Genomic DNA, 16,075 nt, shown 5'->3' with positions numbered 1-16,075 from the left:
AAACATGCCATACCATTTTGGTATAATGGGGAGTGTGGCATGCCAGTGTGGTGTGCTGGACTAGAACTTGGGTCAGTTATTTGCTCTGGGCCTTCAGTACCTCACACAGTTGTTTTGAGGGTAAAATGGAAAATCATGTATACTGGCCAAAACTCCTGGGGAGAAGGGATTGCATAAAAATATAGTAGAGACAAACAGGGTCTCAGTGAGAATTCAGGGGTGAAGGAGTACCTGGTATTTCTGCTGCATAGCTTCCACATTATTTTCTTTTGGCTGTTTAGTTTGGAAAAAAAATTCTTTGTCATTTATCCAAGACTGAAATTCTTCACAGGAACCATAGAGCTGGCAGAGTTGGATCGCCTCTTCTAATGCTTTCCTCCTGTGCTATTTGGAAGGAAAATTTTTGGACTTTGAACAAGCACCTCAACTTTTATGGGAAAATTCCTCTGTTGCCCCGAGCATATTTGGAAAAGTCAGCCTTTTCCCATTTGGACCAGCTTTTCATGACAGTAGTAAACTGGTAGGAATATGCTTACTGTTTCTCATATCTCTTTTTTTAATTTACATACATAATGTTTAAAGCACTGTTTGCAAGTATGAGCTTTTACAACAGGATAGTCAACAATGTAACACATTAGTCCAGCAATACAGAAGAAAAGAAGTCGAACGAAAAATGTGTAGACATTATCACAAGCTCTGTAGAATTTCCTATTTTATCTTAATATTCAAAATGATATCTAAATCATACAAAAATGCAAAAATCAAATCACCATTGAGCATGTACCTCACTCTTGATCTGTTCTCAAAGTTACATTGTTGTCATGTCATCATACATTGAGCCAGACTAACAAAAAGGCTAGAATGTTGTTCAATAGATTATTATTTTATGCTCTGGTTAAGATAAAGCCACCCCACGAGTTATTGTAAGGGGAAAAAAGCATGATACCTCAGCCATGGTCTGCAGTTTTTCATACAAAATGTCAATCTTGCTTTTTTCTCTCCAGATGTTTTCTGTGACAAAATGAGGATCAGAGCCAAAAAGAGCAATCAATGAAGTTTTGACTGAAGTCCATGACACTGACTGATCTGCAGGTGCTTTGCTTGTTCTCTGGATTGTGGTGTTATGGACCTCAGCATCGGCTGGTGGCACTGATACCATCTGCCAACAGAATATGCCAACAAATATCATTTTTATTGAGACGTTGGTCACTCTCAAAATCAACATGTATTTTCTTATACTTGTATCTCTTTACACAGATATTTACATATAGCAGGCTACTGTGTAACTAGGACAGAAAGATCTATGAAACCAAGGGACAGAAAGGCAGTGAAGGATATTCAAAAGCATGTTATACGTTGCAGGAGTTACACACATCATTCCTAAAATCCACTGTAATGTTGCCATGACTGAATTTATTCATGTACTTTATTCATGTACTTTAAATGCTGAAATGGTGGGCAGCTGTGTTGCAAGCAGAGGAAACGTCCACGGGAAACCTTCAGCACAAAATTATAGGGGAAAGTGGCAAAAAATGGTAGGAAAATAACAATTTTTGCTGGCAATGTTTTATTTTTCCACATTATGCAGACAAAAACAATGAAAATGTTCTTATAACGTCTGCAAGATGTTTTATTTGTGCTGTGCAGAAAAAGTCACAGAGTGTATTAAAGAAATCTACTCAGAAATCTACCAGAACAGAACATCCTGGTAGGTTTAACCTTGAGCACCTTTCTTTGTACAGGATAAATACTAGATATTATTGGGCAATAGCTGCTTTATCAGGATGCAGTTCTATGAGTAAATATGAAAGCATATACTAATGTAAAATTGCCATACAGCTTAAAATATGACTTTGAGGAAAAACATCATCAAACATTAACAAAACTGAAGTTGAAAATAAGAAAATTATATGGCATGATGTAGGCTAAGGAGTCAAAATGTATTTGAATCAGATTTTATTTGGCAATATGACTACAAGCATATTTGGATAGACTGATGTGTAGCTAAAATCAAATAGAAATGGGATGGATCACGTGGATGCTACATACCGCCAATGCAACCTGCTGTGCCACAGAATTTGCCTGCTGTTCCAAACAGCTTATATCTGAAGAATAAGCAGCAATCTCTTCCTCTAGAAGAAAATGGCGATGCAACAGAGCTTCAGCACTGGATTCATCTCTCCCATAATCCTTGCTGACTAGGAGGACTTGATGTTCCTGCAGCCAACAGTCTGCCTCATCAATGCTGGCAAAGTACTGATGGGGAAATAAAACTGTTACACTCATTTTATCATGTCTTCATGTCTTCTCTCATGATTGCACTTCTGGTTCTTTAACTTCTTTTCAAAGTATTCAGAATGCAACTTATGCATCAAGAAAATATGATACCTCTATCAGATACTATATTAATTTCTTATGTGACTGCTGTGATTAATGAGACTGCATCAATAATCTGAACAGTTTGTGGCTAAATTTGTGTTATAAATAATGATCGATACCACATCATTCTGATACCAGGCAGACCTATCTTCAAATTGGGACGGGGTGTGTGTGTGTGTGTGTGTGTGTGTGTTTGTGTGTGTGTGTGTGTGTGTGTGTGTGTGTGTGTGGTATTCATGCTGGCATCAGCTACAGTGCCCTATCCATAGTACTTTGATATCATATACAGCCCAAACTCATGGAGCAGAGTAACATTCAAGGGTTTGATATCAAGCGGGTCTGCCTGACTCAACACGACATGGTTCTTCCCCATCCTGGATTAAGAATGCAGAGCTTCAGAATTATTTATTTATTTATAGACTTCTATGCCACCCATCCCCAAGGGTCTCAGGGCAGTGTACAACAGTAAAAACCAGTACAACAATTACTAGAATTAAATACTAACAACTATGGACCATAAAACCATAAAACATCAGCAATATAACAATAATAACCCAGATCTCTAAGAATGGTGACTTCCCTCACAGACCCACAGTGGCTAGTATAGCATAACACTTCAGCCCAGCTGGCCAGGTGAAAAGGCCTGGCAGAACAACTCCATCTTGCAGGCCCTGCAGAACTCATTCAAATTCCGCAGGGCTCTGATCTCAGCAAGGAGCTTGTTCCGCCAGGTAGGGGCTCTGGCCCTCATAGAGGCCAGTCAAACAACCTTCAGGCCGGGGACTTCCAGAAGGTTCACCTCTGATGAACAGAGGGACCTGACAGGGCAATATGGGGAGAGGCGGTCCCTCAGGTGCGTGGGTGGGTCTGAGATTGCTTACGGTCTTAAAGGTTATAACCCAAACCTTGAAGATAGCCCATTACTTGATCAGCAGCCAACGGAGATAGTAAAGGATAGGAGTAATGTGGTTTGTGCTCGAGACCCCAACCAGGAGCCAAGTGCCTGTGTGCTGAACGAGCTTCAACTTCTGGACCACAAGCAACGGTAGGCCCGCATTGAGCAAGTTACAATAATCCAATCTAGAGGTGATTGTTGCATGGATTACTGTGGCAAGGTCAGAACTGGAGAGGTATGGGGCTAACTGGTGTGCCTGCCAGAGATGGTAGAAGGCAGTCTGGGCAGTCTGGGAGATCTGAGCCTCCAAGGACATCATATTGATCAAGAGGTCTTTTGATCTCTACTCCCTGCCCCACTCCACAGAGACACAAGAGGAAGAAAAGAAATGGCAGAGATAACAGAAAATGAGAAAATATTTTAACACATTGAGGGCAGCAAAAACAAATCCAGGATAGAGAAATTCACCAGGTACAAAATATGAGAACTCCAGACCTACATACTTGTTTGATGAGTAAATCTGCCTCCAAACAGATTTTTTGACTGGATATCTGATCCTGCAGCTGTTGCCATAATTTCTGGATATTCTCAGATTGCTTGTCAACTTCCTTCTGGGTTGAAGGATTTTTCTGCCTTAGCTCCCAGCCCTTGAAGACCATCTTGGAATAAGTCACTTTGTGGGAATGACACTCAACTTGTAGAGCCTGCCAAATGAATGCTGCCATGAAGTCCAGCATGAAGTCCAGCCAGCAATGTTGGTGTGAATTTTGTTGTGTACCTTACTGATCTTTTAAATTTCATTAGTGATGATAGCCCTACAGAACACCGTCTCATCCCATTAGCACTAGTTGTGGAGGGATTCTCTAATGAAATACATTACTATTTGAGGGCATTTTATGGTCTATCAATATGCAACCAAATATAACTGAATATTGTGTCATTCGGCTATATAGAAGCTTGGATTACAGTTGTTTCTAATGTTAAGGAGCCATGCAAGTAACACCACATGCTACATATGAAATCATATCCTAAACAATAAAGTACTAAAGAATTGAATATCCTGGCAAAGAACCCTCCACCAATGGGGGACCAGGGCTCACAGAGTGAGTCCTGCTCCCTCATAGGTGGGAGGCATTTGATTCTCCCTTGCCCACTAAGCAGTGGCTCCTTGGCACCCTTCTGCCTTCCCCCCACCCCAAACAGTCAGCCTGGCCGTGGAACAGCTTCTCCGTGGCTGGTAGCTAGGCTGTAGAGCTGCTGCTCTGTGGTCCAGCAAAGCCTCACTGCTTCCCCCTCCCACCCCCGCCCAAGATCCAGGTCAAGCCCATGGAGGGCCCGGCCAAGCCTCCTCACCTTCCCCTCCCACCCCCAAGACAAAGGCTGGGCCCATGGAGCAGCTTCTCCACAGGCACGGCAGCACCTCCTCATCTCCCCCTCCCATCCCAACCATCCAAATTCCACTCTCCTCTCCAAGCCTCACTTTTCAATCCTTTCCCACTGCAATATTCCCCTTCAAACTTTTCTCTACCTCTAGTCACACCTTGCCACCTTCTCCCCACTCCCCACTCCAAGCCTCACCTTTCTCCCCACTCCAAGCCTCACCTTGATTCCATCTGTATCTCTGTAGCTTGTTTTGGTCAAGCTTGGGTTAAAACGCTGACAAATCTACCCTAAGAATCTGAAGGCTTCTAATACATTTCCTATGTTGAAGATTTATGGCTAAATTAAACATTGCATAAATGGAGAAGAGCAGATAACTTTGTAACAATGAATGATACAAACCTACCTTATGACTCCTAAGAGAGGCAGCAATGTGACTGACATCAAGCCCTAAGGTTGTTGCCTTCATCAACTTCAACTTTTCAGATAACCATAGCTCTTCTTCTTTGCACTCATGGAAAAACTCAAAAACATCCAAAGCCTCTCTCAGCTGTTTTTTTCTAATCAAAGGTATAAATTATGCCAATCAGTTCATTTAATTTTGAAATTCAGCAAAACCTCATAAAATAATTTTAGTTCTACATAAAAATAAACATTTTATCTCTAGATTTGAGTCCAGTATCACCTTAGAGACTAACAAGATTTTTTTGGGTATTAGATTTCAAGAATCAATGCTCCCTTCATCAGGTATAAGTTGGAATGGAGATTTCTGACTCCATGGCTCATTCCGCACATGGAGAATAATGAACTGCTTTCAGTGCTCTTTGAAGCTGTGCAGAATGACAAAATCCACTTGCAAACAGATGTGAAAGTGGTTTGAAAACGCATTATTTTGCATGTGCGGAAGGGGCCTATATCCCAGTCAGAAGGTGGGAAGGGTACTGCAAAAAAGGAACTCCGGATGCAAAGATACAGGGCACTCATGGACTAATTACTATGCACATTCATGTACAAACTGCAGCAACTGGGCAGCAGTTTTCACATTTATTTTATTTTATTTTATTTATTTATTTCTCAGTCTTATAGACCGCCCAACCCCCGAAGGGCTCTGGGCGGTGAACAACATAAAATAACAGTTACATAATAGACTGTAAATAATTTAAGTTAAAATGCAGCAATTAAGAACGACTAATAACAGCAATGCCCGCAACAATCCCTGTTAAACTCTCCCAGAAGGGGAGAAAAAGAGTGGGCCCATAGATGGTAATGGGCCCAAAATGTAGGAGGAGGCGGGGGCACTTATATCAGCGGCTGGACACTCCAAAGGCCTGGTGGAACAACTCTGTCTTGCAGGCCCTGCGGAACTCACCAAGATCCTGCAGGGCCCGGACAGCTGGAGGAAGAGTGTTCCACCAGGCAGGGGCCAGGGCTGTAAAAGTCCTGGCCCGCGTGGAGGCCAGCCACATCATTGAGGGGCCAGGGACTACCAGCAAATTGGCCTCTGCTGAACATTCACAGTGTCACTTGTTCAAGCTACCCCATTTTTCCAGGAATGCTATTGGATAATTGTGGACCATTTCTTCACAGTCCAAATATCCTGGGTTAAGCAAGGGAAATATCCCATTCCATGCATGAATTATGTGCAAGCGTTCTCAGTCCTAAAGTGGGTTTGCCCTGTGATATTTCCCTCATCCCAGGGTATTCAAAAATCACCAAATTAATTAATTGTTTCAAAAACCCCGGGTGAGCCTGCTAGAGCCTGCTACCAGGCAAACACCAACTGGGAGCAGTACCAGATTATTTTTCTCCCCACCCCCTCATCTCCCTGTCTGACGTTCAAGCTACCACTCAAAAACAGCAGCCCATCAGAAAGAAGCGTGAGGTGCAGCATGGGCCCTGATCTGTACACTGGACTGTCCCCCAATGAAACCTTCCTCCAAGCCCCAGCTGGAGGAGGCCATTAACCTCAGCTGGGCTGTAGGCCCCATGCTGGAGATCTGTTTTGCGCAGCGCAGCCATAGCAGAAATCAGCTGGGCAGAAGGCCTCATGCTGAAGAACCGTTATACCACCAAGGGGCACAAGCCTCAGTAGCTCCTGCCTGGGCATCCTGATTCATGGCTTGCTCCATCCCAAACCTTTTACAGAGGTACCGCCAAAGAGAGTGGCTCCCCAGCTCCCCTCACCATCAGATTAGTTCCCATGCGCAACCTGCTGGTCTGGCTATGACAGTGAACACATGCATTAACGTTGCTCAAAACAGGTGGGGTGGGTGAGAAAATATGTTGCCCCCTGCGCACAAGGAGCATGCCTCAGGCTGGCAGGAGCCTTATAAGGCTCCTGGCCAGCCTCTCTTGAAGATGGCACATGCCCATAGCATTGTGACATCTCTGCCCTTAATGGGCATGGCCGCCGCCTGCCTTCTGCTCTTCTAAGGTCAGATGCAGCTGGGCCTCCTTGCTGGGCCCTTTTCTGGGCGGCAACAGCAGCCTCCCTAAATATTGGTCGCTTTTTTCTTTGCACTAATGGTGTGAGGGATCATAATGGCATGCTCAAAATCATCATCTTATATCGTTTTACAAAATCAGGTGATCAAAACAAAAGCAACTGCATAACTTCAAACAATTCTAACAAGTTGATGTGCAAATATCAAGTGTTTATTATAGGCAAGCTTGCTTTCTACTATTAAGTAGGAAGTTCATGTTGTAGAATGGACAATATCTCTGATAATTGATCTGTAATACTAGTTTTACGAAGGCACACTATCATTAAAGATACTAAAATTAGTATATGAGAAATATACTTGGACCTTGAAATTCCATGAGGGCTTTCTAGTCTGCATTCCTTAAAACAAATGATTTTATTACTCCCCTCAGGAAGAGATGAATGAGGATAAATGTACCGTGTTTTACAGTGATCCAGAAAATTTTGATGCAATTGGTGGAGCATCCAAAGTTTGGCTTGAAGCACATCTGACCTGACTGATTTATTTTTCATAATCTCTTTGGCTCTTTTAGTGATATGGTTGATCCTCTCTCCAAGAGAAAAAACCTGAGAGGTAACCAACTGATGCTTCTCCAATAAATGTGTTGCCTCGAAGAGCTCTTTACCACAATCCTGAGAACTCACTAGGACCTGGGAATAGAATGAGATACCAAGAATGTGTATTCACATTCAGTTATTTCCTTGCAGTACATTTGCCAAATGGTAGCTAAACATCAACAGTATATTACCAAATGGTAGCTAAATATCAGCAGACCTTGGCTCATGTTTAGGAAAAAGAAAAATTAAGTTTAGAAAAAAGAAAAATAGACAAAGCTGTAAGCACTGTATGCTTTTTGTATAATGCCATTTTGTCTACATGCTCCTGGCTTTCACAGTAGGACACAAACCTTTTAACTGGGGCCTGCAGCAGAATTCCAAATTAGGCAGAAGAAAATGTGAAATGAACTGATGTTATAGGCTCCAAACCTCTCATTAGTTTAAACTTGTATTCTTATGCCTAGAATTCTCTACCAATTGGTATATTATCTTGCCCTATCGTGTGGGGATAGGGTGGGATAAAAATCCAATAAATCAGAAATAAAATGTAATTGACATTGGAAATTTGAATTTATGCTGTTGACTATAAATACCTACTTTTCAGAGTTGAAGACACAACATTACCACTTTTCATTACAACATGTCAATTATAATCCTTCACTGTTACTAAAATAGTATGTCAGCATGCATTACGCAAGATACCTGCAGCTCCTTAAGTTCCCCCATGATAGTATCAATATCTCTCAGAAGGACCAAAACTTCCTGTGTAACTTTCAGAGATTGTCTTTGTCTTTGGAGCTGGCTCAACAGATCTTGCCACTGCTGTGCAATGTCCCTTTGCCTATGTAAGAGGAGTAGAGAAAAATGTGAATCAGCACATGACTTTTAGGAGAGCTACATGTTAGGAAAGGCCGCCAGCAAAAATGGCAGCCATTCCCTGACTTTTTACCATCTCTGTCTTGCATAAAGATATATAATTTAATATCCCTTCTCTACATCCTTGGCTGCAACTAACAAACATGGAAAAGCTCTCATCACAATGACTGATTCCCCACGGAGGAAATTATTATTATTATTATTATTATTATTATTATTATTATTATTATTATTATTATTATTATTATTATTATTATTATTGACAAAAACAACAAACACATTGTATCATCACTGCCAGATCAATGGTTGGTGTTGTCCTTTTATCCGCTTCGAGTTCCACCCTGGAACTTAGGAAGACGTGATGTATCGGCATAAAATGTTTGCAGAGCTGAGCAGAGCAGCTTTCTGCATTTGGCAGACAGTGATTTTATTGTTGTTGTTGTTGTTATTAGTAGTAGTAGTAGTATTTATTAGTATTATTAGTATTAGTATTATTAATTCGATTTGATAAACCGTTCTACCCCCCAAAGGGCTCAGAGCGGTAGGCATACCAAACAGGAAAACAATAAATTACAACTAAAAAGAAATAACTAATCGAATAACCCCAATAAAATAAATAAATACAATAAAATCAGTAGCAACAATAAGCCATCCATAGTTAGGTGGATGGCATTCGGTCCTAACCATGGGAGGGGACCGGCAGATTTTCATTCCAGTTTTTTCCTTTGTATTGTCGTATCTTTGCTGCCAAGAGGAACATATAAAAAAAGGTGCATTCCTGTCCACCCTGAGTCACCCATTCTGAGCATGCCCAGGCCACTGTGCTGTAATTGGCTGATGGCTCGATGGATGATGGCTCGATGGAGACTCAGAGTGGGAAAAATAACACAAGACGATTCCCCACAATACCAGCCTCATCCTGGGATCATCAGAAAAGATCCACCTTCTTGATGATTTTTGAAAATCCTGGGATGAGGAGGATATCTCAGGGCAGGGCCGAGACAGAGCCTAATTTGGCCTGGGATCTGTGGGGAGTCCCTTCTTGAACCAGGATGCCTACCGTATGTCCTCCGGGATATTTTCCCCGTGGGGAATCAATCATTGTCAGGTAAACGCTGAACTATACATTTTGGAATGGGGTAAAGAAGTACTTAACTCTTGGTATCTAGGTCCAGTAGAAATCTCATATTATGTGTAAAATGTGTCCACTGTGTATAAAACATTTTGAATACAAAGATACTACAGAACCCATTTGAACATGACACAGAGCTGCCAACAGGCCTGGAGAAAAATCTCCTGTCCCTTTAATAGAGGCTTATTATGTGGAAAAGGGAAGTTAAAACAGTTCATGGCATGGAAGTGGGGGCTGGCAACTTTCAGGTGGGGGCAGGGCTGGATTGGTCCAAAAAATGCAACTAGGGAAGAGATGATCATCCAGACTACAGAGACCGGTTCCCCTGGAGGAAATAGCAGCTTTAGAGGATAGACTCTGTGACTGTCACTTAGAGGATTACAGGGAGCTGCTCCTCTTGGCAGCAGAAGATAGGACTCACAATAATGGGTATAAATTACAGGCAGAAAGGTACCAGCTGGGCATTAGGATTTTTTACAGTGACAGTGGAATTGGCTGCCTAGGGAGATGATGAGTTCCCTCTCTCTGGCACTCTTCAAGCAGTTAGCTAGGGATGCTCTAAACTGATCCTGCTTGAGTTCGACTAGATGGCCTGTATGGCCCCTTCTAACTCTATGATTCTATCACATCCCCGATGAGCTCCATTGCATTCTAAAACTATGCTCGGCTCAACCTCCACCCCCAAATCTTCAGAAATTTCCCAACCTGGATTTGGCAGCCCTCCATCACCGAAAAAGCAATATCCCATTTAGCCTTTGTCAAAGGAACAATCTCGAGTCCTATTGCCAGCCCTAAATATGAATAAAGTATTTGGATAACCCAATATCCATGAATGAGTGACATGATTAACACTCATAAAATGCAAAGGACTCTTCTCTAGGAACGCTCATAGGATATTTTAAATCTCAGAAAATAAGAGAATATTCCGATTTTCTGGTAAGATTAAAAAATCATGATAAAACCCATTCCAAACTCCCACATGAGCAGCTTTTTGGCTGAATAGTGACATCTATCATCCATTTTTATTTTCTGTCACTGCATTCTGAGATACAGACTAAATTAACATGCTATTTAAGTACATTTCAGCCACTATTTTGCTATTGATCCAGGCGCTGCCCATCAGGTCACGTGGGGGAGGTGCAAAATCACCCCCATACACCGAAGCCTGCCATGGGCCTGCTGCAGGCCCACCGCTGGCACTCCTCAACTTGGCCTCCATAAGAGATGGGGGCCCCCAGCAGCCTGCCGCAGGTCCACTGTGCCCCCCTTGATTCAAGGAGCACTTCAGCAGGCTCACAACAGGCTGCTGGACTGGCCAACCTGTCAACAGGGAGGCTGGAGAGTACAGGAGCCCACCCCTGACCTTCCTGCAGGTTTGCAAAGATAAGTGGGCCGTGGGGGGGGGGTGCAGGTGTCAGGGAATGGGAGGGTGTGGGGGCAGGGGTGGGGTAGGGCACCCAGAGTAGGTGTTGCCCTGGGGGCCATTTCCCCCCGATATGGCTCTGTATTGATGTATGTATATAACAAACAGATTTGTGGTTCTAAATGTGTTACTTCTTGAGATTTTTGAATGAATTGATGGTGGTCATAATGGAAATTATAGGCATTTCAACCTTCCTGCACTTTGCAGAACATGTGTGATTTGGGTTCTAGTATCTCTACAAATGGAAGATACATTACCTACAAACCTAATAAACCTAATAATAATTATTTCATGGCTACACATATGTAGTTTTTGTCTAGTGTGCATTTTTCTAATTAGATCTTCAAGCCATCAGTGGCGTAACTAGGCAAACTGGAGCCCTGGGCAAAACCTGAGTTTGATGCCCCCCCAGGTGCGTGCCCAATGCAACACGCACCCCCCCTTGTAGCTACACCCAATGGCGTATCTAGGCAAACTAGAGTTTGGCGCCCCCCATGGGCAGCCACCCTCCCCCACTGTGACCAAGCAATGATTTTTTACACCAGGTTGTTTCAAAGTCACCATCACATTATAGAACATGCCCCAACTCACAAATCTGAGCACAGCAATAAGCCATGCCACCCAGCAGAAATAATTTTTGAAAACATTTTTAAAATGCTTTCAAAATGTTTTATTACTGCTATGTAAACATTTTATGATGTTGTATCCAGTACCCCCAATTGGGGGAAACAGCATCACTTTCAATGTTTCAAAGGAGAATCTGAGCTCCCTAGTTTAAACAAGTGATGCTGGAATCCACCCCCAAACAGCATCATTTTCAATGGTGTTTAAACTAGGGAGCCCAGATTCTCCTTTTAAATCTACCTTAATCTGGGGTTCCCAGTTTAAACAACATTGGAAGTGATGCTATTTTGGGGTTGATTCTCCCCCACTCTGAAACAGCATCACTTGCAATGTTTAAACTGGGGACCTCAGATTCTCCCTTTAAATCCATGTCAAAGGTGGGGGGATTTAAAAGGAAAATCTGGGGAAATTTGGGAGGTGCCTGCTGGCAGGGGTGCAATTGTTAACCTAGCAGCACCAAACTTTCAGGGTATCTTTAGGAGACCCCCCTAATGATACCACCCAGGTTTGGTGAAGTTTGGTTCAGGGGGTCCAAAGTTATGGACCCTCAAAGGTGTAGCCCCCATCTTCTGTTAGCTCCCATTGGAAACAATGGATGATGGGGCACCCCCTTTGGGAGTCCCATAGCTTTGACCCCTGGACTCAAACCACAAAACCTGGAGTGGTATCAATAAGATTCTCTGATGATCCCTCCCAGGTTTGGTGAAGTTTGGTTCAGGGGCTCCAAAGTTATGGACCCTCAAAGGTGTAGCCCCATCTCCTATTAGCTCCCATTGGAAACAATGGGGGATGGGGAACCCCCTTTGGGAGTCCATAACTTTGGACTCCCTGAACCAAACCTCACCAAACCTGGGTGATAGCATCAGGAGAGTCTCCCAAAACATCCCTGAAATTTTGGTGCTGCTAGCCTAAAAACTGTGCCCTCTGCAAGCCAGAAATGGAAAAACACTGAAAATACAAAAAATCCCATGAACAAACCTGCGCCCCCCACAGGGCTGTGCCAGGGCAACTGCCCACTTTGCCCAATGGGAGGAACGCCTCTGCAAGCCATTCCTGCATTTATTTATCACACACAACCTTGTCAACTCACGTCTTTATAATGTGATCCTGATCATAATAATTCTCCTTCTTGATTTCTGCTGCCATCTCAGAAAGTGCTTTGAAGTACATGTCTCTGGGAAGCATGTCTGTCTCAATAGCCTCAAGCCTCCTTGTAGCTGCTTCAAGTTGCTCCAAATTATCAGGTCTCCCAGCATCCTCATTGCTCATTATATCCCTCGTATGTTCTAAGTAGGCCACACGAAGAGCTGCTTTCTTCAGGAATCTGTGGACTAGTTGTTCAACTCTTTCTAGTCTCAACAGCTCCTGTCGTAGTGCATTCCCACGATTGTGTTCAGCCTTCTCCAATTTGACCCATTCCTCTTCTAAATCTTGCAATAACCTCCCTCCAGGTGGCATACATATAAGGGCGCTTGATGATTGGCTCATTGTTTGGTTCTGATGGAAGAAATGGTTTCAATTATCCCTCTCCCTGTACTCCTGAGAGGGAAAATCTGGGAAATTTGGGAGGTGCCTGCTGGCAGGTGCATTAGCACGAGTAGCACTAAACTTTCAGGGTATCTTTAGAGACCTCTAATGATACCACTGTTTGGTGAAGTTTGGTTCAGGGGTCCGGACCCTCGTGTAGCCCCATCTTCTGTTAGCTCCCATTGGAAACAATGGATGATGGGGCACCCCTTGGGAGTCCATAGCTTTGGGACCCCTGACCAAACTTCACAAAACCTGGTGGTATCAGTAAAGATTCTCCTGATGATACTTCCTGTTTCAGTGAGAGTTCAGGTCCAGTGCCATGGACCCTCAAAGGTGTAGCCTCATCTCCTATTAGCTCCCATTGGAAACAATGGGGAATGGGGCACCCCCTTTGGGAGTCCATAACTTTGGACTCCCTGAACCAAACCTCACCAAACTTGGGTAGAGTCATCAGGAGAGTCTCCCCAAACATCCCTGAATTTTTGGTGCTGCTAACCTAAAAACTGTGCCCTCTGCAGGCCAAAAAACAGAAAAACACTGAAAATACAAAAAAATCCCATAAACAAACCTGCATACCTAATAGGGCTGCTTCAGGGCAACTGCCCACTTTGCCCAATGGGAGGAACGCCTCTGCAAGCCATTCCTGCATTTATTTATCACACACAACCTTGTCAACTCACGTCTTTATAATGTGATCCTGATCATAATAATTCTCCTTCTTGATTTCTGCTGCCATCTCAGAAAGTGCTTTGAAGTACATGTCTCTGGGAAGCATGTCTGTCTCAATAGCCTCAAGCCTCCTTGTAGCTGCTTCAAGTTGCTCCAAATTATCAGGTCTCCCAGCATCCTCATTGCTCATTATATCCCTCGTATGTTCTAAGTAGGCCACACGAAGAGCTGCTTTCTTCAGGAATCTGTGGACTAGTTGTTCAACTCTTTCTAGTCTCAACAGCTCCTGTCGTAGTGCATTCCCACGATTGTGTTCAGCCTTCTCCAATTTGACCCATTCCTCTTCTAAATCTTGCAATAACCTCCCTCCAGGTGGCATATAAGGGCGCTGATGATTGGCTCGCTGTTTGGTTCTGATGTGGAAGAAATGGGCTTCAATTATCCCCTTCTCCCTGTACTTGAGAGGTTTATCCACAGTGCGGAAAGTCCTAAAGTTGCCCAGAAGATGGCGCATCTCTTGCACAGAATTAGGGAAGAGATGATCATCCAGTTCCACTATTTTGTGCTTAATCCATTTCAACAGCTCAAAGATCATTTGTTCATACTGTGACTTTAAGTCATCTGTCTCTTTTAGAAAGAAAACAATCTGCAGAAAAGACCACACCACCCCAACAAACAAAATTATAATTCCTTTTTGCATAAAAACCAGGCAGGCTATATTAAGGCTATGAAGCAACCAAATTATTTCTCAATAAATTGATCTCAGGTTTCATAAAGCTGCAGAGCTACTGAAGTGACTTAAGATTATATTGACTGAGACAGACAGAATTAATCTAATTGAAATAAGCATACTAAGGATAGATTGCACCAATGCAAATAACCATTTTATGACGCATAAATATGACTTGGATGTATAGCAAAATTCTCTTTCCTATTCAGTTAGATGATATAGATGACAGAAAACAGCCTTACCAGACAATATGCTTTTTTAAACAAGAAGTTTTAAAGACTCTTACAAAAGAACTTAACCTGCCTACACTACAGTCTACTACTATCATTTGGGCATGTATGAAAGGTGCTCACAACATATATTGTCAAAAGCACCAAAATTCTGACAATAGCCATTAAACTGCTGGAGGGTTTGGGTTTTTTTTTTTTGGTAAAACAAAGTGAAGCAAATATGCTCAACTTTAAAAGTATGTGGTTTTTCACTGGTCCAAAACTAAATCAATATCAGCAGCTACTTTCCTTAATATTGATAGCAATAAACATACAATACAATACAAATAAACAGTTGTTTAGGTACAAGTGTTGCTGCATAATCACTGCTTGATCCTGTTAGTCCATCTGAACTGTCAGTAACTTGCTTGAGGATCTGCACAGTCCCTGTGTCAATTGCTGACTGATTCAACATCCACATAATATTCCCCAAGGAAGAATTCTTGGAGTTAAACGGAGGGCATCCCCTAATGACAACCCAGTTTTCTTTTCCCATTTAATTGCTATTTTTACCTCTTAAGCCAAGCTTTAAAAGATCAAAATTGAAATGACAATCAAGCTTGCAAGAAACCTGCTGCCTGGAATAACAGACAATGTGATATCTCACCAGCTGTTCCCAACAATCTCAGCCCTCAACTGAGACTGAAACGTTAAGAAGAAAGATGCTAAAACTGAAGAAAGACACACGAGCTATGTGTGCTAATCTTCCTTGTATCTGTCTCAGAAGGTGCAATAAACAAAGAAATCATGTCCCAATGCAGAAGAAGGAGTCAAATAGTAGCACCAACCTTTAAGGCAGGAAAAGCAGCCTGAGACATCAGGGCTCCTTTCTGAATGTTGTGCCATCGTACCCAGTTCTCACTGAAGGATCCTAGTAAGTGCATGGTGACTGGCGTGAATGGGGGAAGGGAGATTTATCTTTTAAAATGGATTCTCTTTGCATTCCTGGTCATTCACATAGTGTTCAGGCTTTCCTGACACAAGGGAGGATTCCCTGACACAATCCTATTAGGGAACTCAGACCTGCCTATTTAGGATGATTGAAGTCATGAAGAGATTAACTCATCTCCTTGGGTTTGTTTGTGTCTTTCAAGGAGGGAGGGGGAAGAAAGAAGTGCTGGGTAATGG

At 42.7% G+C, this 16,075-nt stretch overlaps 1 protein-coding gene across 1 annotated transcript in view; it reads right to left on the bottom strand.

The window, feature by feature from the left end:
• The window catches only part of SPTBN5 (spectrin beta, non-erythrocytic 5), a 150,223-nt gene extending 134,392 nt beyond the window's left edge, over nt 1-15,831 (bottom strand). The window contains exons 1-9 of the mRNA XM_048484608.1: nt 15,736-15,831; nt 13,960-14,594; nt 12,840-13,190; nt 8,397-8,535; nt 7,555-7,787; nt 5,061-5,214; nt 2,050-2,256; nt 947-1,159; nt 232-384 (exon numbers count right to left, since the gene is read on the bottom strand). Of these exons, the coding sequence (XP_048340565.1) occupies nt 232-384; nt 947-1,159; nt 2,050-2,256; nt 5,061-5,214; nt 7,555-7,787; nt 8,397-8,535; nt 12,840-13,190; nt 13,960-14,594; nt 15,736-15,831 (2,181 nt within the window). The remainder of the gene's footprint in view (nt 1-231; nt 385-946; nt 1,160-2,049; nt 2,257-5,060; nt 5,215-7,554; nt 7,788-8,396; nt 8,536-12,839; nt 13,191-13,959; nt 14,595-15,735) is intronic.
• Between the last annotated feature and the right edge of the window lie 244 nt (nt 15,832-16,075).

This window comes from Sphaerodactylus townsendi, linkage group LG02 (genome assembly GCF_021028975.2).
Source record: "Sphaerodactylus townsendi isolate TG3544 linkage group LG02, MPM_Stown_v2.3, whole genome shotgun sequence".
Lineage (NCBI taxonomy): Eukaryota > Metazoa > Chordata > Lepidosauria > Squamata > Sphaerodactylidae > Sphaerodactylus > Sphaerodactylus townsendi.
This window is presented reverse-complemented; position numbering and strand designations above follow the sequence as displayed.